Source organism: Coregonus lavaretus (assembly GCF_964263955.1).
Source record: "Coregonus lavaretus genome assembly, chromosome: 2".
Lineage (NCBI taxonomy): Eukaryota > Metazoa > Chordata > Actinopteri > Salmoniformes > Salmonidae > Coregonus > Coregonus lavaretus.
Window position 1 is genome coordinate 48,889,135 of NC_139989.1, and position 26,275 is coordinate 48,915,409.

The 26,275-nt window shown below is 43.6% G+C and overlaps 1 protein-coding gene across 3 annotated transcripts in view; it reads left to right on the forward strand.

Moving 5' to 3' along the window:
• The window catches only part of LOC311149270 (transmembrane protein 104-like), a 64,734-nt gene that overhangs the window by 14,751 nt on the left and 23,708 nt on the right, over positions 1-26,275 (forward strand). For all 3 annotated transcript variants that reach the window (XM_084186392.1, XM_084186393.1, XM_084186394.1), the window contains 2 exons: positions 1,090-1,189; positions 2,866-2,962. In XM_084186392.1, coding sequence (XP_084042518.1) covers positions 1,090-1,189; positions 2,866-2,962 — 197 coding nt within the window. The remainder of the gene's footprint in view (positions 1-1,089; positions 1,190-2,865; positions 2,963-26,275) is intronic.

Consider the following 26,275-nt stretch of genomic DNA (forward strand, 5'->3'; position numbering starts at 1 on the left):
ACCACAGTGCCCTTTGGTTCCCTCTCCCACAGTACTTTAGCACCACATTATCCTCAATGGAGATGAGATGAGTGGTGGTGCTAGCTAGGTAAACGTTTGCTGTCATCGCCCTTTCCCACAGAATTTACCTGCTGCTAGACTCCCCATCTAACTCCTACATGGCTGCAGCAACTTACTGTAGCAACTGTAATGTAGCTTCATATCATAATGTTGTCTACTGTAAGTGTCCATCCAACCCTGCCATAAAACAGGTGATAACTGTTTACAACTACGTGCTGGAGTCTGGACCTGGGCTTATCCAGCTAGTCCTCTTCAATATCCCTCTTCTAGTTTCTCTCAGCTCGGCTGTGTGATGGGCAGCAGAAGGTTGCCACTCACCCCTTTACTCTCAGATCAGATGAATCAATTTAGCCCTGTAAAACTATAAACCCCTCACTTTTTATTTATTTTTAATGGACTCCACACTCTAATTTCCCTGTCAGTATGAATTGGTAATGAATTGGTTGCCAGGGCCAGTAGGACGCAGGAGCCTCCCACATGAGAACTCCAGTGTATGATGGATGCCTGGCACAACATGGCTAACGGTCTCCCGTTGTTGAAAGCTCTCAATCTCCGCTCAGTGCGCCAGCTTGGATGGGCCAGTAGTGTGAGCCGGACGTGGGAGGAGTGGGGGGGTAACGAGGAGAATTTTCATCATGAAGTGATTAGTTTCTTAATTAGTGTGATTAATATTCTTCCGGAGGAGCGGCGAAATGTGCTGCTGCAGTTGTGGCTGCCATCCCGGAGGGAGAAGCAGGGGATGGAGGGAGGAGTGGAGGTGTAGAGACGGAGGAGATTGCCTCTGATGGATACTGCACGTTTAGCTGTTGAAGTTTGACACAAGTTGCATTGACCATATATCACAATCAGGCATCTGACGGCTGTTAAAGATGAGGAATGTGTTAGCTAAGCTATCCCTGCATGTGGGGAGGCAGATTCTCTGAGATATGAATTGATAACACAATCATATACACTAGAAATATATAATTTAAATGTATGATGTTTATGTATATAATCTTCTAATCTTACCCCTTTGGTTTTGTCTTTCAGTTGGTGTCAACATGTTCTACATCTGCATGGTAGTCTACCTGTATGGAGACCTGGCTATCTATGCTGCTGCTGTACCCATATCACTAATGGAAGTAGCCTGGTAAGACCGGCCAGCCAGCCCGCTGCTGATTCATTCCTATTCATTACATTCATGGATTTCTTATTTGGGGGTATTATTTCAAGCAACTTTATGACTACTGTGGGAGCAGCTCGCTCTCCTAAGTACTTGGAGCATTTACTTTTGGCAGGACAAAGCATATCCCTCTCAGTTCCATTTTTGTCCCTGCACTTTGGCTGTTCCCTCACCTTCTGTCTCAGTAAAACTTTCTGATAAGCGGGCCTTTTGCCTTCCTGACCTCCCACCAGTGCTCTTGGCATTTGTTTTTTGTTGACTGGCTCCCAGGCAGGTTTTTATTACAAGTCCCCTCCACTGGCCCGGTGGGCTGGGTGAACATCACATATTCCATATTGTTCCAGTCTCAGACAGTATGACTTAGCCTGCAGATCTAAGGGAGGCTCTTCTCTAGAGAAGCTATTGTCCTGGTGAGACCACCATAACCGTCAGGATCACAATTCAATTCGGTGTAGCTTTATGAAAGAAAGATTATTAACTTTCTCATGGTGTACCAAAAAGTACAATTTCAACCAAAGACCCCCACCCAAAAAACTAAAGCGCTCTCCCATTTTGTCCGAATGACTTTACAGACTTTTTAAGGGTTCAGTGAGCTCTGGGAGTGCATTATAGGGGTATCTTATTAACATAATGTGGTGAGGATTAGATCCTTAAACATTTATAGAGATACTTAGCTTTTAAAGGTGAAGGTGAGTGAATACATTTCAATGCAAGATTACAATTTAACCACTTAACACATTAGAGGAAGTTCTGTTGAAATACCACCCTAATAGCATAAAAAACATACGTTTATGTCACTCTCTGACTCAACGTGGTCGAAAAGCCTGTTGGTAACTTTCTAGCTAAAATGTGAGGAGGAACAGACACTTGAAAAGGAATGGCACTATGGCACAGACTGGAGCTCACCGCTCCACTGGCTCTGCCACTGTGGAGAGCCAGGCGATTGAGATCGCAGCGCGGTATCTCTTTGTAAAGCCTTGCTGCAGCAGACTTCTCAGTGGCAGAGGCAGATTCTAACGATTATGTCCCATAATTGATGCTCAGTCTGCCACACCTTGTCGGCAGCACTGAAAGGGTTTTGTGATTGCCTCAGAATGATAATGTGTAATTTTTCACCAGGAAGACCGGATCGTCACTTCAACTCATTAAAGTCTTGTGCAGTGATATAACTTTTACTAATGCTTTTCTTACTGATAATCTAACAGCTTCGAGATAGTAGGAACTGACCTCCTGATAATCTAACAGCTTCGAGACAGTAGGAACTGACCTCCTGATAATCTAACAGCTTCGAGACAGTAGGAATTGACCTCCTGATAATCTAACAGCTTCAAGATAGTAGGAACTGACCTTCTGATAATCTAACAGCTTCGAGACAGTAGGAACTGACCTTCTGATAATCTAACAGCTTCGAGACAGTAGGAACTGACCTCCTGATAATCTAACAGCTCCGAGGCAGTAGGAACTGACAAGTCTGCAAAGTTTGAGTAATTCTGCCCTCTCATGTTGAATCTTTTATCATTGGTTCATGTTCTTTTGCAGTATGATAAACTAGTCTTTCCTGTCATATGTCATTCTTGGACTGATTTGATCTGATCATGAAGGGATCTGTAATGATCACCAGTCTGTGTCTGTTCTCTCTGTAGTGGTAACCATTCATGCAGTGCTGGCAGTGTGAAATACAACGACACTGACTTGTGCTGGGGCCCTGTCACCAGGAAAGACGCCTACAAGGTGTTTCTGGTGAGTACATACTGCACCTCTGTTCCTCACCCCTGTCCCTCTACCCTCGTCCCAAAGGCCCCTGGAGGACACATGGTGTACCACACCTCTCTCTGTCAGCAGCCCCTGCCATCATGACTGAGCCCCATTGTGCCAACCCCTGTCTGCGTTAGTGTCAGCCTCAGCCCAGAGAGCCCCTTCCCGCTCGGTCTCCCTCTCACGCTTCCCCTGACGCCTCCCCTTGCGCAGCCCAGAGCAAGTGTGTGTGCCCTTGAAGTCTTAAGAATGCGAAACTCCTGTGATTTCCACTTTTGCTTTAACTTTGCCAGCCGACAGTGATCGATGTGCTGATCTCCTCCTGTGTTATTTCCCCCCTCCACTCTTCTCACCCCCAAACCCCCCCCCCCCCCCCCAACCTCACTCCTCCTCCCTCCACCCTCACTCATTTTCAACAGAATGAGCATACCCAAACAATTCACCAAAATGCATTGTTGTTTTGTTATCTCGTCTGGGATAAGCCTCTTACATCATGTCAACGAATTGAAATTATGCTGATTTTATCATCTCCTCCTGTATTTTTGGTGTACCTTGCAGTTTCACAAAGTTTCCTTTTATTTACAGTGTGAGAGGTTTTAAAGGGAAAGGGACATTTCACCTCTGTTCATTTATCTAACTCATTGCTTCTTATTACAGTAGATGTTGAGATGATGTCTGCTTGGTAATATGTTTTGAAAAATCGACCGTAATCTGACAGAAAGTCAACTGTTCTCTGGTGTTTCTTGAAGAAGTTGTCTCCTGTTATTAGTTTTCGTCTCTTCTGCTTACAGGCATTTGGACTTCTAGGGGCTTAGTTGTATTTTTCAAAAAATTTCTTCTCCATGAACCCTTATTAGATTTCTTCCCGTGGTGGACTCGTCCTTAAATAAAGAATTGGCCTTTGATAAAACATTCATCAGCTTCTGTTAGCAGACAGGGAGTGGAGTGTCTTCCTGCTCCTCAGCCCCCGTTTGTCTTTCACGTGCCAGGGTAAAACGCTCTGGCCCCTTAGCCACTGCCCACCACTCCCCATGGTCACTTTAAATAATTGATTGACTATTCCTTTTAAGCCCAGCCGCTCTCCATACACCGCTCTGTTCTGCCCAATGGAATAACCTCTCCTCTCCACCTACGCTATACCTGCTTGGTATGCCCTCAGACACGTCCCTGCCCCACCCCAAAGACCAAGGTGCCCTTCGTCCTTATGATGGGTCTATCTAGGCACAATGTCCACAGCATCTAGAGTCTTTGCCATCTGGAGTCATTATGCAGCCCAGTATTTTCCTTTTCTTTAGAACATCCATATCATTTCACTGGAAGGCTTCAAGCTCCAAGCTAAGTGATCTGCTTTATCACTATACTGCCAGTCTCTTTTTGAACTGAGTGAGTCAGAGGGTGCTTTAGTATTGACTCCTATTATAATATGCTTAATCAGACTTTGGAAAACATTGGAACAGTTATCAGAAAGGCTGACAATACGGCATTGGGAAATGCTTAATTATTTTGTTTTGGTTTAGCTAAAGAATTCAAATGAGCCTATTCATATATTATGCCATCCCATTCTTTGAGTGTTTGAAAAAGGCATTACAAAAAGCAAACCATAATTAGAATTCCTAATTACATTTTTGTTTCGGTTATGCAATTAGTTTGACTTAGTTTTGATCCTCTAAGAGGGTGGAGGCATTAGCAATCACATTGCATTCAATATGTTATGTTAGCATTAGTTGCTGTTCAGTTGTTGCATACCAATGGAATTGCTCAAAGCTGGTCTTTGAACTATGTTCAGGAGGTTCTCTGTGTTTCAGTGGTCATTACATTCTATCTGTTAATGGCCATTCTCTCCTGTCCTCATCATCCACATTTCTCTCCTCACGATCACGTCTTCTCAACCTCAAAATCGAGTAGTCTCTCCTGGCAACAGATTGTCAGCTAATCCTCCATTTGTACCTTGACTAGGCATTTATAGCTCCCAGCTCAATAGGTGTCATTGATAAGGGGCTCTAATCCCATGCTATGGTATGATCTGTTTCCCCTAAGGGATTTTACTGTGGTAACTGCTCTGTGTACCTTACTTAATAATCTTAAAAAATCAATAGTGTGTGGAATATGTATGTTGTGGTTTTGTGCTAAGCACTAATGTAACCTATAATTCCTCAGTTGGGTGCATATTTGGTCTGCCTAGGCCACCGTACTGTACAGGGTACCACTGGCTGCCACAGGGGGAGTGGGATTGATGTCAGACACATTAGTCCAGCCACAGCGTTTTTAGGGTTTTGAAAAGGAAGAGAGGAAAGATTAAAGGGCAGCCCGATTATGGAGTAACAGCGCACAGCTGTAATCCCTGCGTGGGTGGCTGTTTGAGAGAGAGACAGAGAGAGAGCATGATATAGAGAGCGCATGATATAGAGAACTCATGATATAGAGAACTCATGCTAATGTCACAGACAGACAGACAGAAGATGGAGTGGTCTCTCCAGGGGGCCTTCTGCTCCCTCAGGAATGGACTGGTGTCCATACAGACAGGCTTGAGAGCTTTTTTCCCTCTGCCCTGTACTGTGTTGGTCTGAAAGTCACAACCCTGGGCGTTGTGTGTTTCTGACCACCGGCCTCCTCATCAGACCAGATTTTTATAGATGCCACCCACAGATCAGTGGTCTGCCTGGCCAGACCGTTCTAATTTTCATCAACTGATCCACGAGCTAGTCTTATTCTAGATCTCATTGGTCGATTTGAATGTCCCAGTCCCTTTATCAGAACAAGATACACTACATGACCAAAGGTATGTGTACACCTGCTTGTCGAACATCTCATTCCAAAATCATGAGCTACACACTTCTGCACTCGGCGGTCCCGTTCTGTGAGCTTGTGTGGCCTACCACTTTGCGGCTGAGTCATTGTTGCTCCTAGACGTTTTCACTTCACAATAACAGCACTTACAGTTGACCGGGGAAGCTCTAGCAGGGCAGAAAGTTGACGAACTGACTTGTTGGAAAGGTGGCATCCTATGATGGTGCCACATTTGAAAGTCACTGAGCCATTTTACTGCCAATGTTTTTCCATGGAGATTGTATGGCTGTTTGCTCGATTTTATACATGTGGCTGAAATAGCCGAATTCACTAATTTGAAGGGGTGTCCACATACCTTTGTGTGTATATATAGTCTACCTCACATTATCCTTGTGGATCTCTCATTTCGTTTGCCATTTTGCCTCAGACAGTTGCCCCACAGTGGTTGCAGCAGTGTTTGTTGTGCTTGGACAACAGATCGTGGGTTATTTTTAGTAGGTTACAGAACAGCTGTCCCTGTTCAGAAAAGTAGTTCTGCTCCAGTAGCAGACCCACAAGGCTCTGGGAATCAGCACAGAGAAGGGGAGAGAGGTGAGGAAAAACACTGACGAAATCAAGGATCGTGTCTTATTTAGGAGAGACTATTTTGATAACCGCTGTCAATAGATTTCTTCAGCTTATCTGAACAATTGTGAAGAAGCTACCGTCTTCACAGCCTGTCTAACGCTGGGAATTGCCAGGGACCTCACAAAATGATCACAATACTTAGGTGCCGATATGATATGTATTGCAATTCGATAATGCTGCAGAGACGAGCGAGCATGAGAAAATGAGTTTTGATCAGTCATGGAAATAAGTGCTGAAAACATGTTGCCTCACTATTTAAAAAGAAGATAGAGAACAAGCTGTAGGATGAAAAATACCAGAGTTTTGATGCAGGTACAGCCGACTAGCTCTAGCTAACGCTACCTAGCAACAACATTTTATTTATTTATATATATATTATATATATTATTATAATATATATCAATACTTGGAGTCAAAGTATCAATATAATATTGTCCAAAATAATGTTCCGATATGTAACTATCGATTCCCCCACATCACTAAGCCTGTCAAACCACTCTCTAGGATTGAGAGGTAGTGCTTACACCTAGGATGAACCTTGCACCTCATACATACATGCAGAGGACATGAGTGAAACTCCATAACAATATTCATGGGTTGCACCAAATGGAATTCACAATTCTGGAAGTTAGCCTCACACCTTACCCTGAGGTGTGTGGACTATTTGTCAGGTTGACTTATCGTCAATGGCCAGCTTTTGTGAGTTCTTTTGAAACTAAAAGTCACACCAGTTCATTCAGTGACTTTGTGACTGAAATGAAAAAGCTATTCCAGGTGATCAAAGTTTCTATCATTCTGTAAACCTTCAATGGAGCTTTTCACACAACTCATGCTGGGCTGTACTACAGTGGGGGAAAAAAGTATTTAGTCAGCCACCAATTGTGCAAGTTCTCCCACTTAAAAAGATGAGAGAGGCCTGTAATTTTCATCATAGGTACACGTCAACTATGACAGACAAATTGAGATTTTTTTTCTCCAGAAAATCACATTGTAGGATTTTTAATGAATTTATTTGCAAATTATGGTGGAAAATAAGTATTTGGTCACCTACAAACAAGCAAGATTTCTGGCTCTCACAGACCTGTAACTTCTTCTTTAAGAGGCTCCTCTGTCCTCCACTCGTTACCTGTATTAATGGCACGTGTTTGAACTTGTTATCAGTATAAAAGACACCTGTCCACAACCTCAAACAGTCACACTCCAAACTCCACTATGGCCAAGACCAAAGAGCTGTCAAAGGACACCAGAAACAAAATTGTAGACCTGCACCAGGCTGGGAAGACTGAATCTGCAATAGGTAAGCAGCTTGGTTTGAAGAAATCAACTGTGGGAGCAATTATTAGGAAATGGAAGACATACAAGACCACTGATAATTTCCCTCGATCTGGGGCTCCCCGTGGGGTCAAAATGATCACAAGAACGGTGAGCAAAAATCCCAGAACCACACGGGGGGACCTAGTGAATGACCTGCAGAGAGCTTGGACCAAAGTAACAAAGCCTACCATCAGTAACATACTACGCCGCCAGGGACTCAAATCCTGCAGTGCAAGATGTGTCCCCCTGCTTAAGCCAGTACATGTCCAGGCCCGTCTGAAGTTTGCTAGAGTGCATTTGGATGATCCAGAAGAGGATTGGGAGAATGTCATATGGTCAGATGAAACCAAAATATAACTTTTTGGTAAAAACTCAACTCGTCGTGTTTGGAGGACAAAGAATGCTGAGTTGCATCCAAAGAACACCATACCTACTGTGAAGCATGGGGGTGGAAACATCATGCTTTGGGGCTGTTTTTCTGTAAAGGGACCAGGACGACGGATCCGTGTAAAGGAAAGAATGAATGGGGCCATGTATCGTGAGATTTTGAGTGAAAACCTCCTTCCATCAGCAAGGGCATTGAAGATGAAATGTGGCTGGGTCTTTCAGCATGACAATGATCCCAAACACACCGCCCGGGCAACGAAGGAGTGGCTTCGTAAGAAGCATTTCATGGTCCTGGAGTGGCCTAGCCAGTCTCCAGATCTCAACCCCATAGAAAATCTTTGGAGGGAGTTGAAAGTCTGTGTTGCCCAGTGTCTGTCATAGTTGACGTGTACCTATGATGAAAATTACAGGCCTCTCTCATCTTTTTAAGTTGGAGAACTTGTACAATTGGTAGCTGACTAAATACTTTTTTCGCCCACTGTATATGTCAGTTCCTTTCACATTGCTTAGTCCCTTTCAGACGGAGCTCAGACTACATTGATTGTAAACACACAGGCTTTTGTCATAGCAAGATGGACTAATAACAGCATAATGATAGTCTAAAAGCTGCACGGTGGGTGGCCTGTTTGGTTCGCTCTGGCCTTTGGTTAGATCAATGCAGGCCACACAAAACGCTATGTATCATGCTGTGGAGCATGGCAGCCATTTTCCTCATCCCGGTCTGCAAAAGCTCTTAACCCTTTACACTCTTGGGCATTGGCCTAAATGAATAGGGCTAAATTGAAATGTTTCTGACAGAAGAAATATGAAAAACATATCCATAACCATGGTAGCAATTGAAAGGGAACAGTTTGGAGATTATGGGGAAATTATTAGATCAAAGGTGAGGACACAACAGTTCACCTGACACAAGACTGAATGCAAACATTACACTGTGAATTCTATGTTCATTTTACTTTTATTGTACTTTTGTCGCATTTGTTGATAATGAAATCTGAAAATACTCTGGATACATTCAATAACATAAGAATGTTCCTGGAAAGTGTGGAGTAGGTGCAACATAAGACAAATAATTCTAAGTGTTTGAGTGAGAGGACTAACTGGTGTCTCCAAGTGGCCACACCTCTCCAAAGTGTGCACAGTTTCTAAGTAGTTTCAATGCACTTTTATTACTCAAAGAACAGTCTTCAACTATAAGGTGCTTTTTTTGCTCTCTCCTGTCTGTGTCGTTGAGGAACTAGAGCAAGCACACGTGCAGTTGTTTTGTTTGGAACACAATCCTGCATCCCCGCCATCACACAATTAATGTTGTTTTTGCAATCCAGAAACTGTCCATTTATAAATCGCAATCTGGGTCAGGTGTGCATCATTTTAAAGCTTGTTATATTGCCAACATGACTAGCTAAGTTATAAAAAACAATATTACAGTGTTAGACTTTCACAATGCAATTCAGGGAAACAGTTCATCATTTTGGTGCGTATCGAAAGGAGTCATGAGTGCATTCAGGTGCATGTGCTGTGGCCATTTTTCTTCACCAATAGACAGAAATGGGCTCATTCTGTTCAGAACACCCCACTTTATGACGCCATGTCATCTTGTAACTGTACATCAAACATATTGGTCATAAACATTGATATTGCATATGCATGAGTTTTATCTTATATAGAAATGTGAAGTGCACATTTGTACTCACTTGTATGACATCAAAGCGGTATTTATTATAATTAACAAACGTCTCATCTTCCAAAATACATAGTCCTCCAAATACATAGTCCTCTTAATTTTAATAGGGTGTTTGTGTGTGTGTGTGTGTGTAAGTAACTGCAACTGCTTGTCACGCTCAAGTTCAGAGCGGCTGTCAGTCAAACCCATACAGCGATGCGCAGAGCCAGAGCTCTGACGTCATGTATAGCATGTTACTCTTCAGCCACTGCATTCCAATTTAGGCGTTTATCAGTGCCCAAATCTGCCATTTTCAACCTGCATACGGGTACGAGTGTAAAGGGCTACGGAGATCAATGGGGTGAGATTTGATCTGCTGCTGATTGATTCTCGTGTCCAGTACCCAGGCTGTTTTCACTCTCCCTTAAAACTAAGATGCATTATCTTTAGACACTAAGAGAAATCTTACAACCCACAAACTAGATTGGGCTTTTCCTCAATCACGCATTTCCAAGCGTATGGTTGTAGGTCATTGGTGAACCTTTCCACCACGTCATTGTGTGCTTGACCAATCTTAGCCGGTGACCTGCCCTTTACATTGGACCGCAGCTTTAATTGTAAGGATTATGTTTTGCTGTGAAAGTGCAACAGTGGGGTCTTTCTGGGGACTGGCTTAACCCCAGCAGAGAGATTTCCTGAGACCTCAATTAAACCTCTGTGTCCCTTGCTGCTCCCTGGCGAGGTTTACCTTTTGATTTTCAATTGCAATTTGCAACACCATTCGGACTTTATTGCATAAAAAAAGCCCTAGCTGGCCACACATACTGTTGGATAACCCAACTGTGATTTTAAATGGCTGATTTTATGTTGATAATGTTTTTCTTGTGGTTGGGAGAGTGATTGGAAATCAATACTGTATATCAGATCAAAGTAGGTTCTGCTGACACTGCGTTCTTTCCCTGTTTGCCTTCATGCATATTTAAGGGTGTGTCTATTAGACCACTCGAAGTGAGTGGATGCCCAGTGAATTGAAATATTCTCTCAGCGGGCGCCACCCCCCATGAAAAGAGGCCACCTTTGCGTCAACCATCTGTTTAGATCCACTCCTTCGAATTAGTCAGACTCACTCACACACTCGGGGACACACAGAGATAACAGACACAGATAAGCCCAGATAATACACATAGATACCGTATTTTACCCAAGGGTTTCTTTTCATGCCTCTGTCTGTACGGTGAAAAGCCAGTGAAGCTTTCTTTTAGATGTTTGTGTGTTTAACTTTGGAGGAGAGCGAGAGGGAGAGCGAGGGTGCTGTAGTGTAGCTGCAGCTCTGTTGTGGTGCGGCCATCCCAGCGCTGCAGGGAGATGACAGTGCAGATGGTTTAATAGAGATTATCTCAGCAGGGGGAAGTGTTTGAGCTGGGAACCACACAAGGGGAGTCCTCTCCACACCACAGCGGGGAAGAACCCAATCAGAGCTGCAGATCAGGACACTCAGCCGTACTGGGAGAGGACTGGAGGGACTGTTGGCAAGGGGGACTTAGAGGTCATGCAGGAGAGAGGATAAAGGGTCTCTGAGTCAGGGAACAATAATGTAGACTGTGAGGATCCAACTGATCATCCAGTCAAAGACTTTTGAAAGACAATAGCCTATACTTACCCTGTTTAGGAAGAGTTTGTTCCATCTGTGTTTGCAAACTACAGCATACAGTGCCTTCGGAAAGTATTCAGACCCCTTGACTTTTTCCACATTTTGTGGATTAAACTAAACAAATTCCTCAGCAACCTACACACAATACCCCATAATGACAAAGCGAATTAATAAAAAATAAAAAACAGATACCTTATTTACATAAGTATTCAGACCCTTTGCTATGAGACTAGAAATTGAGATCAGGTGCATCCTGTTTCCATTGACCATCCTTGATGTTTCTATAACTTGATTCGAGTCCACCTGTGGTAATTCAATTGATTGGACATGATTTGGAAAGGCGCACACACCTGTCTATATAAGGTCCCACAGTTGACAGTGCATGTCAGAGCAAAAACCAAGCCATGAGGTCGAAGGAATTGTCCGTAGAGCACCGAGACAGGATTGTGTCGAGGCACAGAACTGGGGAAGGGTACCAAAACATTTCTGCAGCATTGAAGGTCCCCAAAAACACAGCGGCCTCCATCATTCTTAAATGGAAGAAGTTTGGAACCACCAAGAATCTTCCTAGAGCTGGCCGCCCGGCCAAACTGAGCAATCGGGGGAGAAGGGCCTTGGTCAGGGAGGTGACCAAGAACCCGATGGTCGCTCTGACAGAGCTCTAGAGTTCCTCTGTGGAGATGGGAGAACCTTCCAGAAGGACAACCATCTCTGCAGCACTCCACCAATCAGGCCTTTTATGGTATAGTGGCCAGACAGAAGCCACTCCTCACTCAGTAAAAGGCACATGACAGCCCGCTTGGAGTTTGCCAAAAGGCACCTAAAGACTCTCAGACAATGAGAAACAAGATTTTCTGGTCAGAGAAAACCAAGATTGAACTCTTTGGCCTGAATGCCAAGCGTCACGTCTGGAGGAAACTTGGCACCATCCCTACGGTGAACCATGGTGGTGGCAGCATCATGCTGTGGGGATGTTTTTCAGCGGCAGGGACTGGGAGACTAGTCAGGATCAAGGCAAAGATAAACGGAGCAAAGTACAGAGAGATCCTTGATGAAAACCTGCTCCAGAGCGCTCAGGACCTCAGACTGGGGCGAAGGTTCACCTTCCAACAGGACAATGACCCTAAGCTCACAGCCAAGACAACGCAGGAGTGGCTTGGGGACAAGTCTCTGAATGTCCTTGAGTGGCCCAGCCAGAGCCCGGACTTGAACCCGATTGAACATCTCTGGAGAGACCTGAAAATAGGTGTGCAGCAACGCTCCCCATCCAACCTGACAGAGCTTGAGAGGATCTGCAGAGAAGAATGGGAGAAACTCCCCAAATACAGGTGTGCCAAGCTTGTAGTGTCAAACCCAAGAAGACTCGAGGCTGTAATCGCTGCCAAAGGTGCTTCAACAAAGTACTGAGTAAAGGGTCTGAATACTTATGTAAATGATATGTACTTTTATTTGTAATACATTTGCAAACGTTTCTAAAAACCTGTTTTTGCTTTGTCATTATGGGGTATTGTGTGTAGATTGATGAGGGGGAAAAAAACAATTTAATACTTTTTAGAATAAGGCTGTAACGTAACAAAATGTGGGAAAAGTCAAGGGGTCTGAATACTTTGCGAATGCACTTTATTGCTTCCAATCAAGCAGATTGTGCAATTGTTAACCTTTTTTTTGTGACGTGTGCTGGTGCTACTGTGACATTACCATAAAGAGTGTCAGTTAGCTGCACGAGACAAACGGCTAACGCCATCAAATGTGCTTAAGGATCTCTTTGGCATCTGGCACCGCAGAACTCAACGTGGCTTGTGTGCCTGTGATTTGTAACCGAGGTAATATATGGTTTAATCATTGCTTTCACTCTGTCCATTTAGCTCAGTTTTTCCTCTGTCTTTTTACTTATAGACTATGTAGACAATCATCATTTGAGAAGATATTTCACTCATTGGTTTTGAGAAAACAATACAAGAAGGGAGCAGTGTAGCCCATTGCTTTCTATTACTTTTAATGGCATTGTCTGTGTCAAAAGTGTTTATTCTTTCCTTATTTTCTCAGAGGAGTAAGAGAAAATCGATTTATTTGGCCTGTCTAACACTGGCGTTGTTAGTCCCTGCCTCGTGTTTGAGGGAGAAAATCTACATGCTGAGTACAATATTGTTTTCTGTTTTGAAAAGCTGGTTATCTGGTACAAGGACATTGCAGAATGGTGTAAGGGTCTTGCTCGGTGGTGGCTGAATGCTAACGAACGTGATTCTCATGAAATTAATCCGCAGCTTAAACGGAACACAGGTTCCCATTTAAAAAGGGACACCTTTTTCAGTAGACTTTTACATTCAGACCCTGTGACCTTGGGCTGATTGCTTGTATGGTTGTGTGTTGGTGTATTTGTCTGGGCCTGCTGGTCAGGCTGACCGGACCCAGACTCCTATTGAAAGAATGACCCAGCGAGGTCATCATGCTCCATGTCAGCTTCCTGGGGACCAGCTACTGGACGTTCAACCGTTTGCGACCTGCTCCAAAGCTGGGAAATAACACAGTGACATGGAGCATATTCTTGAAAGGTCCCCTTTGTTGATGTATTATTTATTTTATTCTTCATAAGGTCCATCGTCATAATTGAGTGAGACCGTGTTCTCTGTGCGATATGGCACACCCTTCTCCCCATCCCCTACCAAAAGTTATAACGATGGGGAGAGTGAAATAGCCGAGGTCCTATTAAACCACTGGCAAATAGTTTTAAATGTTGGCTAAGAGTTTAGCTCATTGTTTAGTCCTTGGTATCCTCTCATAGTAAATTGTGAGATCCAGTGTAAAGGCAGATCTTTAGATTTACATTTTACATTTACATTTTAGTCATTTAGCAGACGCTCTTATCCAGAGCGACTTACAGTTAGTGAATACATATATATGTGTATTCACTAACTGTAAGATATATGTATTCACTAACTGTAAGATATATAATATTTTTTTTATACTGGCCCCCCGTGGGAATCGAACCCACAACCCTGGCGTTGCAAACGCCATGCTCTATCAACTGAGCTACATCCCTGCCGGCCATTCCCTCCCCTGCCCTGGACGACGCTGGGCCAATTGTGCGCCGCCCATGAGTCTCCCGGTCGCGGCCAGCTGCGACAGAGCCTGGATTCGAACCAGGATCTCTAGTGGCACAGTTAGCACTGCGATGCAGTGCCTTAGACCACTGCGCCACTCAGGAGTGTTCTGTTGAACTAAGAATGACCTTCACAGTTCACACCCAAGTTCAATATTTGTTTTCTCTGATGTTATGTCTGTTCACTTATTGTTGTATGCTACAACATTCTCTGATCGACTTCAAAGGCTTGAAACTCTGAACATAAGAGGGGTTTTGAAGCTAGGATAAACGGAGTAATCCAGTCTTAATTGTCTGTTCTATTACAGGCGACGTTAATGCAAAGTAAAAGGATGAGCCCCGTGTAGCTCAGTTGATAGAGCATGGTGCTTGCAACGCCAGGGTTGTGGGTTCGATTCCCACGGGGGGCCAGTATGAAAAGTAAAAAATGTATGCACTCACTAACTGTAAGTCGTTCTGGATAAGAGCGTCTGCTAAATGACTAAAATGTAAATGTATAGAGTTGATCATCCTCATTACTTCATAGTCTCTTTCTTTCTGTTTCAGTGATGGTTTGGTGATATCACTGAAGTTACTAACGCTTAACTTACTAATGCTCACCATTAGTAATCTATTACTCTTCATCTCTAATGTTTAAATGTGACACAGGAAAAAATTATGTTGCGAAATAATGCTTTTTAGCCTATTAATTGATGGAAATACCAGTCGATGGACATACATTTGACTGGTCATGCTTATCGGTCAATAGGTTAATTTGCTTAATTTAGTGGAATTAAATTGGTGCGTGCGTACAGTATATTGGTTATGCATTTTATCACACGCATACAGATACAGAGCCTTTGAGTGAAAAATCTGTCAGACAGCGCTGCTGCATCTTGTGGTGCTTTCAAATCATGACGTCGGGTGATCTTCAGGTCGGAAAGTCGGAGCTCTAGAAGGAGGCCAGAGTTCCCGAGTTGGATGACCGTTCAAAACTATTTTTCCCAGTCGGAGCTCGTTATTTTCCCCAGTTCCCAGTTATCTTGAACACACAGAAGTCGGAGATTTCAGAGTTCCCAGTTGTTTTGAACGCGGCATCAAACAGCAACGGAAGGCGGGCTTCATCAGCGCTTCACACACTAATTTGCAATGAGCTGGAGGCAGTATGCATTTTGAAAACATATACTTAATTGTTTGAAACATGAATTTTTAATACATACTGTATTATGAGGCATGTCTTCAGCTTATTAGATCTCCTCTCTTTCTAAATTTCTAACGGCTATTTTCATCTCTGTAATATGGAAACCGCTTGCATGTGCAGTGCCCTTTTGACAACAGTGTTTCCTGCTAATTACATTATGGAACCAATATTCACACATAGTCTGCTGCCTTGTGCACATTGCTGCGCTTATAATGTGAAGAAATAATCGTTATCAACATTCTATGGCTACAAAGCACAGGGAGGAAGGTGAGCCATGGTTGGCTTCGATGCAGTAGCGTAGTCCGTGCATTCTTTTTTTATTTATTATTTTCAATGTTTTTTTGTTTTGTTGGGATTTTACCCCCCTTTTCTCCCCAATTTCGTGGTATCCAATTGGTAGTTACAGTCTTGTCCCATTGCTGCAACTCACGTACGGACACGGGAGAGGCGAAGGTCGAGAGTCGTGCGTCCTCTGAAACACAACCCAACCGAGCCGCGCTGCTTCTTGACACAGTGCCCGCTTAACCCGGAAGCCAGCCGCACCAATGTGTCGGAGGAAACACTGTACACCTGGCAAATATTATGGAAGTGTTCAGTTCAGTTTACGCTTGCTTGATAGTGAACTCGGGGCCTGCAGGGCCGGTGATGCATCCACAGTTGATGCAGAGGAGATCTGACAGTTATGAGTCTATGGCTGTTCGTCGCACAGGGGGACGGCAAGGCTGCAATTTCTCAAATGGGCATACATTTGAGACCTCAGTGGGCCACACCATTTAGTCTCAAATAGACTCACACAAGTAGTACACCGCAATCACCTGCTTAATCATGCTGTAAATGGTTCTTAATAGTTGAGCGATTGCCTTTTTTAAAAGTATAGGCCTACACATGGATTCTCTATCAGACTGTCCTGAGACTGTATGCTGACCTAGGAATGCTGGCGGATTGTGAAAGTCTTGGCCTGACAAACACGAGTTGGCCATGACAAGCCCAGCCAGTGTGATATATTAGTACTGCAGTGAAATAAATAAAGATGTGTGTATATATATGTGTGCTTTAGTCTTCATGTGGGCTAGCCCTACAGCAGTGTGTACGTTTTAAATACCACAGGTCAAACTCTTTAGCTTTTCTGCCTAATGTCATTTTACTGACGTCTGCTTCAACTTCCTTCATTAGTGTTCTGTTATCACTCTGTCTCAGTAGGAGATGAAGAGGAATTGGGCACAACTGCATTACTGTAGTGTTGTTGAAAAATTCTGATGTGTTAAATAATCACAGGCAGGCAGCAGAGGACAGGTGGCAAAATACCCCATCTACACTTCCCTCAACCACACCCATTTACACCTACCTCCCCCTCCTCCATCTCCCATCCCATCCTCTGGCTGCTGTCATCCTTCCTCTCATTACAGTCATCTTTAATTGCGTAGAGACTAGATGTCTCCTGAGTCATCTACCTAATTAACAGTAAACGTGTCTGCGTTGAGTGTATCTCACTTCCACCGAGAGCGGGCTGTGTATGAGAAAGATGAGTGTCGAGGTTGTTCCTATTCTTTTCACACATCTCACAGTGATTGTAGCCATGAGTTAACCATTCGGCTTATACTTCTGGACATCAGCTTGACCTTGGTGAGTGTGAAGCTAATGGAATCAAGACAACATTTGTTCCTTATAGTCTTGTCAAAGTTGCAATTTGCTAATTTTATTTTTCTTCTGTTTTACTGCTTGAAGAGCATTGTAAGGTCATATTTAGTAAGCTCACTTCTGGTAATAGTTCTTGTGTACTGGGTGCGTCATTGAGTGTTTGTGGGACAGCTGGAACACGTGGCGGTCCAGTGGGAACCCTGTATGTCAGGCTATTTGGGTCCACACACCTCTGTATATAGATCCTGTCAGAGACACTGACCCATTCTATCTGACAGGTTTCCAACCTGTCCATAGCCTCAGCCTGGCTCACTGACTTCCTGAAGCCTCCTCCCTAGGTGGCCTTTCACACACAAGCCATGTCCACGGAGAGAGACACAGTGTTATTTATTCATCTCTGGTGGTTTTAGTTCCCTGTTTATTTTGGAAGTGTTCAGTTCAGTTTACGCTTGCTTGATAGTGAACTCGGGGCCTGCAGGGCCGGTGATGCATCCACAGTTGATGCAGAGGAGATCTGACAGTTATGAGTCTATGGCTGTTCGTCGCACAGGGGGAAGGCAAGGCTGCTGCTACCACAAGATAAGCTCTCCTTTATACCCAATACAGCCTCTGTCTCTCTGTGTGTCCCCTACACTCACTGAGGGGAAAATAATGAACATCCCTTCAAATAATTTATGTATTTTGTGTTTTATACAGCAGAATTGCTTTTTTGTGGGAGGGGGGGGGTCAAAACAAGTTGTTTGATGCAGTTCTATGAATGTATTCTTCTGAAGACTGCAGGAGTTGGGGCTCACACACATCGCACCGAATGTGGATCTAGCATTCGCCTGCCGAATGTTCAGCACGCTGTGTTTTAGGGACCACCCGCTGTAGACGTCGGACTGCTAAATTTTTTTATGCGATTCTACATGTAAAATCTTAGTTGACCGAAAGTCGTCTGTTCTTTCGACCAATCGATTGCTCAACATTTTTAAATGTGTATTTTTCCATATATAGACACCCTATGTGTTTTAATAAAATCAACTATGTGCATTGAGCTTGTCTGATGCTTTAAGCTTACGGTTTGTTTCCTCAAGAGGGCGCCAGAGATCTAGATAACCAGAAGAAAAAAACCTGACACATCTATACTCTTCCCGCTCCTGCTGGCTTTCGCAGATTCTGCCATTACTCTCCTGAAGTTGCCGGTAATAGGAGTAGGCAACCTTTCTGTGGAATGCCAATTTATCTTACAATTTCTACCGATCTGTGTGCCAGTTATGGTTTTCATATGCACATTGTTGTGAAAGTTTAATTTAATTTATAATAACGTCTTCATATCTCAATAATTTGTCATGTGGTTTATTAAAATTCTATCCAAATCTCAATGAAAATGATACTTTTTAGATTGGTAACTTCTATTGCCATTGCCAGCTATGTAAAAATAGCCTATATAAAGCCAACAAATAAATACGTTGCAGCCTGCACGTAGAAAATATCCTGATTTTAATAAAATCCTATAAATCACATTGGCTACACATGGCCTGTCTGCAATGAACTTGAAACATTATCAACTATTAACTTGGGTCCAGCCCAAAGCTTGTGTTAGCGAACTTGCAACATTGTATAAAATATTCTGGGCCCTCAGAGTTTCCCGCGGCAGGGAGCTCGGGACAGACACAGCTGTAGGATATTTGCGAAAGGGATAGGAAGCAGTGCTTGACTTGGGCAGGAGCTCACCGGAGCCGAGTACCAGCACCTCAAATCTTCTACTGCTTGAGCTCCTGTTCCTCTTTATAGAATATTAGCTCAAAAGTATTGTGGAGCTCCTCCACCTAAATATAAACAGTACCCAAAATGAGTACTGGAACCTATTTCAGTCCAAGTCAAGCACTGATAAGAAGCCTATTTTATGACGTTTCCACTGGACATTATTCCCTTTCACGCCGAGTGGTTATCAAAAGGGAGAGAGCTGGAAAGATGTTTCAAATACATTGAGGAACTATTGTAATTCTCAATGGATGTAAAAACAGACTTTGTTTGCTTGCTGTTTGAGGTGAAGAAAACATTACTTTGAGAAGCTCCACAGGTCATTAGTGGTGGTGCGTTAAGCCAATCAGAAATACTATCAGATCCCCAAATGGGCACATTTATATGCCTACATTTGCGCGCAGGCCAGGTAGCCTATAGGCCTACTTCTATGCGTGCGCGTCCTTACTCAACATTAACAAGAGCGCTCCAAACAAAAGACAGTGACTAAATTGACAGAACTCGTAAATGAAATTAAATAAACCAAAACTTGTTTCTCACAATTGTAGCATAGGTTGTCCACTCTGACAATGAGAACAGGAAGACTGGAATCATGTTGAATGCATTAAACTAAATGACCGTAACCAAAGTAGCAAACATTGTAGATTAGAAATTATAGAAATGAACGGTAAATGTACTACTGGTGTTATACAGTGCATTCAGAAAGTATTCAGACCCCTTCCCTTTTTCCACCTTTTATGTTACGGCCTTATTCTAAAATTGATTAAATTAATATTTTTCCTCATCAATCTGCGCACAATACCCCATAATGACAAAGCAAAAACAGTTATTTAGAATTTTTTGCACATTTATTAAAAATAAAAACAAATACTTATTTACATAAGTATTCAGACACTTTGCTATGAGAGTCGAAATTGAGCTCAGGTGCATCCTGTTTCCATTGATCATCCTTGAGAGGTTTCTACAACTTCATTGGAGTCCACCTGGGGTCAATTCAATTGATTAGACATGATTTGGAAAGGCACACACCTGTCTAGATAAGGTCCCACAGTTGACAGTGCATGTCAGAGCAAAAACCAAGCTATGAGGTCGAAGGAATTGTCCGTAGAGCTCAGAGACAGGATTGTGTCGGCACAGATCTGGGGAAGGGTACCAAAACATTTCTGCAGCATTGAAGGTCCCCAAGAACACAGTGGCCTCCATCATTCTTAAATGGGAGAAGTTTGGAACCACCAAGACCCTTCCTAGAGCTGGCCGCCCGGCCAAACTGAGCAATCGGGGGAGAAGGGCCTTGGTCAGGGAGGTGACCAAGAACCTGATGGTCACTCTGACAGAGTGTAGATGGGAGAACCTTCCAGAAGGACATCCATCTCTGCAGCTCCATCTCTGCAGCACTCCACCAATCAGGCCTTTATGGTAGAGTGGCCAGACGGAAGCCACTCCTCAGTAAAAGGCACAGCCTGCTTGGAGTTTGCCAAAAGGCACCTAAAGGACTCTGACCATGAGAAATAAGATTCTGTGGGGATGATGTGGGGATGTTTTTCAGCAGCAGGGACTAGGAGACTAGTCAGGATCGAGGGAAAGATGAACGGAGCAAAGTACAGAGAGATCCTTGATGAAAACCTGCTCCAGAGCGCTCAGGACCTCAGACTGGGGCGAAGGTTCACCTTCCAATAGGACAACAACCCTAAGCACACAGCCAAGACAACGCAGGAGTCACTTCGGCACAAGTCTCTGAATGTCCTTGAGTGGCCCAGCCAGAGCCCAGACTTGAACCCTATTGAACATCTCTGGAGGACCTGAAAATAGCTGTGCAGCAACGCTCCCCATCCAACCTGACAGAGCTTGAGAGGATCTGCAGAGAAGAATGGGAGAAACTTCCCAAATACGGGTGTGCCAAGCTTGTAGCGTCATACCCAAGAAGTGTCGAGGCTATAATCGCTGCCAAAGGTGCTTCAACAAAGTACTGAGTAAAGGGTCTGAATACTTATGTAAATGGTATATTTCCGTTTTTTATTTGTAATAAATTTGCAAACATTTCTAAAAACCTGTTTTTGCTTTGTCATTATGGGGTATTGTGTGTAGATTGATGAGGGGGGAAAAAACAATTTAATCCACTTTAGAATAGGGCTGTAACGTAACAAAATGTGGAAAAAGTCAAGGGGTCTGAATACTTTTCGAATGCACTGTATGTAATGGGGAATTGATATACGCAAACAATTCACACAATGAAGTTATGAAACAATAAATGTGCACAAATTGGCAGGAGAGGGCGCATTCTGGAGAGAGAAGTGCATCTGGGCGCATGGTCAATCCGACGTCTGCATTGGCCATGCAGAATTTACGGTGATATGGCCTCAGCTGAAGTCAGGGCAAGAATGGCCTCAGCAGAAGTCAGGGCATTCATACTTCTTGCCCTTCGCGGAGCAGTGCAGAGCTGTTGTCAAGGAAGTGAGTTTGTGTTTATACAGGATGTACCGCCCCCACCTACCGTCAACAATCATGTCAATGCAGCGCTATACAGAGCCCTTCGCATTGTTAAACAATTTGGGAGGCGCATGGCAATGTGGTACAGAGCTCGATTTGGCCTCTGCATGCCTCTGGAGGCTCCGCAATTGCGTCACACACTCCATATGGAGCCTCCGACCACATTTTCGAATCAAGCATACGTTGGCTTTTAGTCTAGGCCTCGGCAATGGATTAGTTCACTGAGATGGGCGCATATATATATATATATATATATATATATATATATATATATCTCTATACACACACACACACACACACACACACACACACACACACAGTGGTGTGAAAAAGTGTTTGCCCTGATTTGTTTGCATGTTTGTCACACTTAAATGTTTCAGATCATCAAACAAATTTAAATATTAGTCAAAGATAAAACAAGTAAACACAAAATGCAGTTTTGAAATGAAGGTTGTTATTATTAAGGGAAAACAAAATCCAAACCTACATGGCCCTGTGTGAAAAAGTGTTTGCCCCCCCCTCTAGCCACACCCAGGCCTGATTACTGCCACACCTGTTCTCAATCAAGGAATCACTTAAATAGGACCTGCCTGACAAAGTGAAGTAGACCAAAAGATCCTCAAAAGCTAGACATCATGCCGAGATCCAAAGAAATTCAGGAACAAATGAGAAAAGTCATTGAGATCCCCTCAGTCTGGAAAAGGTTATAAAGCCATTTCTAAAGCTTTGGGACTCTAGCGAACCACAGTGAGAGCCATTATCAACAAATGGCGAAAACATGGAACAGTGGTGAACCTTCCCAGGAGTGGCCGGCCGACCAAAATTACCCCAAGAGCGCAGCGACGACTCATCCAAGAGGTCACAAAAGACCCCACAACAACATCCAAAGAGCTACAGGCCTCACTTGCCTCAGTTAAGGTCAGTGTTCATGACTCCACCATAAGAAAGAGACTGGTCAAAAATGGCTTGCATGGCAGAGTTCCAAGACGAAAACCACTGCTGAGCAAAAATAACATTAAGGCTCGCCTCATTTTTGCCAGAAAACATCTTGATGATCCCCAAGACCTTTGGGAAAATACTCTGTGGACTGACGAGACAAAAGTTGAACTTTTTGGAAGGTGTGTGTCCCATTTACATCTGGCGTAAAAGTAACACCGCATTTCAGAAAAAGAACATCATACCAACAGTACAATATGGTGGTGGTAGTGTGATGGTCTGGGCCTGTTTTGCTGCTTCAGGACCTGGAAGACTTGCTGTGATAAATGGAACCATGAATTCTGCTGTCTACCAAAAAATCCTGAAGGAGAATGACCGTGAACTCAAGCTGAAGCGAACTTGGGTTCTGCAGCAGGACAATGATCCAAAACACACCAGCAAGTCCACCTCTGAATGGCTGAAGAAAAACAAAATGAAGACTTTGGAGTGGCCTAGTCAAAGTCCTGACCTGAATCCTATTGAGATGCTGTGGCATGACTTTAAAAAGGCAGTTCATGCTCGAAAACCCTCCAATGTGGCTGAATTACAACAATTCTGCAAAGATGAGTGGGCCAAAATTCAAGTATGTATATGTGTGTATATGTATATAATATGTATATACAGTGGGGAGAACAAGTATTTGATACACTGCCGATTTTGCAGGTTTTCCTACTTACAAAGCATGTAGAGGTCTGTAATTTTTGTCATAGGTACACTTCAACTGTGAGAGACGGAATCTAAAACAAAAATCCAGAAAATCACATTGTATGATTTTAAAGTTATTAATTTGCATTTTATTGCATGACATAAGTATTTGATCACCTACCAACCAGTAAGAATTCCGGCTCTCACAGACCTGTTAGTTTTTCTTTAAGAAGCCCTCCTGTTCTCCACTCATTACCTGTATTAACTGCCCCTGTTTGAACTCGTTACCTGTATAAAAGACACCTGTCCACACACTCAATCAAACAGACTCCAACCTCTCCACAATGGCCAAGACCAGAGAGCTGTGTAAGGACATCAGGGATAAAATTGTAGACCTGCACAAGGCTGGGATGGGCTACAGGACAAAAGGCAAGCAGCTTGGTGAGAAGGCAACAACTGTTGGCGCAATTATTAGAAAATGGAAGAAGTTCAAGGTGACGATCAATCACCCTCGGTCTGGGGCTCCATGCAAAATCTCACCTCGTGGGGCATCAATGATCATGAGGAAGGTGAGGGATCAGCCCAGAACTACACGGCAGGACTTGGTCAATGACCTGAAGAGAGCTGGGACCACAGTCTCTAAGAAAACCATTAGTAACACACTACGCCATCATGGATTAAAATCCTGCAGTGCACGCAACGTCCCCCTGCTCAAGCCAGCGCATGTCCAGGCCCGTCTGAAGTTTGCCAATGACCATCTGGATGATCCAGAGGAGGAATGGGAGAAGGTCATGTGGTCTGAAGAGACAAAAATATAGCTTTTTGGTCTAAACTCCACTCGCCGTGTTTGGAGGAAGAAGAAGGATGAGTACAACCCCAAGAACACCATCCCAACCGTGAAGCATGGAGGTGGAAACATCATTCTTTGGGGATGCTTTTCTGCAAAGGGGACAGGACGACTGCACCGTATTGAGGGGAGGATGGATGGGGCCATGTATTGCGAGATCTTGGCCAACAACCTCCTTCCCTCAGTAAAAGCATTGAAGATGGGTCGTGGCTGGGTCTTCCAGCATGACAACGTCCCGAAACACACAGCCAGGGCAACTAAGGAGTGGCTCCGTAAGAAGCATCTCAAGGTCCTGGAGTGGCCTAGCCAGTCTCCAGACCTGAACCCAATAGAAAATCTTTGGAGGGAGCTGAAAGTCCGTATTGCCCAGCGACAGCCCCGAAACCTGAAGGATCTGGAGAAGGTCTGTATGGAGGAGTGGGCCAAAATCCCTGCTGCAGTGTGTGCAAACCTGGTCAAGACCTACATGAAACGTATGATCTCTGTAATTGCAAACAAAGGTTTCTGTACCAAATATTAAGTTCTGCTTTTCTGATGTATCAAATACTTATGTCATGCAATAAAATGCAAATTAATAACTTAAAAATCATACAATGTGATTTTCTGGATCAAGTGTACCTATGATAAAAATTACAGACCTCTACATGCTTTGTAAGTAGGACAACCTGCAAAATCGGCAGTGTATCAAATACTTGTTCTTCCCACTGTATGTATATATGTGTATGTATGTATATATGTGTGTACAGTGAGGGAAAAAAGTATTTGATCCCCTGCTGATTTTATACGTTTGCCCACTGACAAAGAAATGATCAGTCTATAATTTTAATGGTAGGTTTATTTGAACAGTGAGAGACAGAATAACATACAAAAAAATCCAGAAAAACGCATGTCAAAAATTTTATAAATTGATTTGCATTTTAATGAGGGAAATAAGTATAAGACCCCTCTGCAAAACATGACTTAGTACTTGGTGGCAAAACCCTTGTTGGCAATCACAGAGGTCAGACGTTTCTTGTAGTTGGCCACCAGGTTTGCACACATCTCAGGAAGGATTTTGTCCCACTCCTCTTTGCAGATCTTCTCCAAGTCATTAAGGTTTTGAGGCTGACATTTGGCAACTCGAACCTTCAGCTCCCTCCACAGATTTTCTATGGGATTAAGGTCTGGAGACTGGCTAGGCCACTCCAGGACCTTAATGTGCTTCTTGTTGAGCCACTCCTTTGTTGCCTTGGCCGTGTGTTTTTGGTCATTCTCATGCTGGAATACCCATCCACGACCCATTTTCAATGCCCTGGCTGAGGGAAGGAGGTTCTCTCCCAAGATTTGACGGTGCATGGCCCCGTCCATCGTCCCTTTGATGCGGTGAAGTTGTCCTGTCCCCTTAGCAGAAAAACACCCCCAAAGCATAATGTTTCCACCTCCATGTTTGACGGTGGGGATGGTGTTCTTGGGGTCATAGGCAGCATTCCTCCTCCTCCAAACACGGCGAGTTGAGTTGATGCCAAAGAGCTCCATTTTGGTCTCATCTGACCACAACACTTTCACCCAGTTCTCCTCTGAATCATTCAGATGTTCATTGGCAAACTTCAGACGGGCATGTATATGTGCTTTCTTGAGCAGGGCGACTTTGCGGGCGCTGCAGGATTTCAGTCCTTCATGGTGTAGTGTGTTACCAATTGTTTTCTTGGTGACTATGGTCCCAGCTGCCTTGAGATCATTGACAAGATCCTCCCTTGTAGTTCTGGGCTGATTCCTCACCGTTCTCATGATCATTGCAACTCCACGAGGTGAGATCTTGCATGGAGCCCCAGGCTGAGGAAGATTGACAGTTCTTTTGTGTTTCTTCCATTTGAGAATAATCACACCAACTGTTGTCACCTTCTCACCAAGCTGCTTGGCGATGGTCTTGTAGCCCATTCCAGCCTTGTGTAGGTCTACAATCTTGTCCCTGACATCCTTGGAGAGCTCTTTGGTCTTGGCCATGGTAGAGAGTTTGGAATCTGATTGATTGATTGCTTCTGTGGACAGGTGTCTTTTTATACAGTTGACAAGCTGAGATTAGGAGCACTCCCTTTAAGAGTGTGCTCCTAATCTCAGCTCGTTACCTGTATAAGACACCTGGGAGCCAGAAATCTTTCTGATTGAGAGGGGGTCAAATACTTATTTTCCTCATTAAAATGCAAATCAATTTATAAAAATTTTTACATGCATTTTTCTGGATTTTTGTTTTGTTATTCTGTCTCTCACTGTT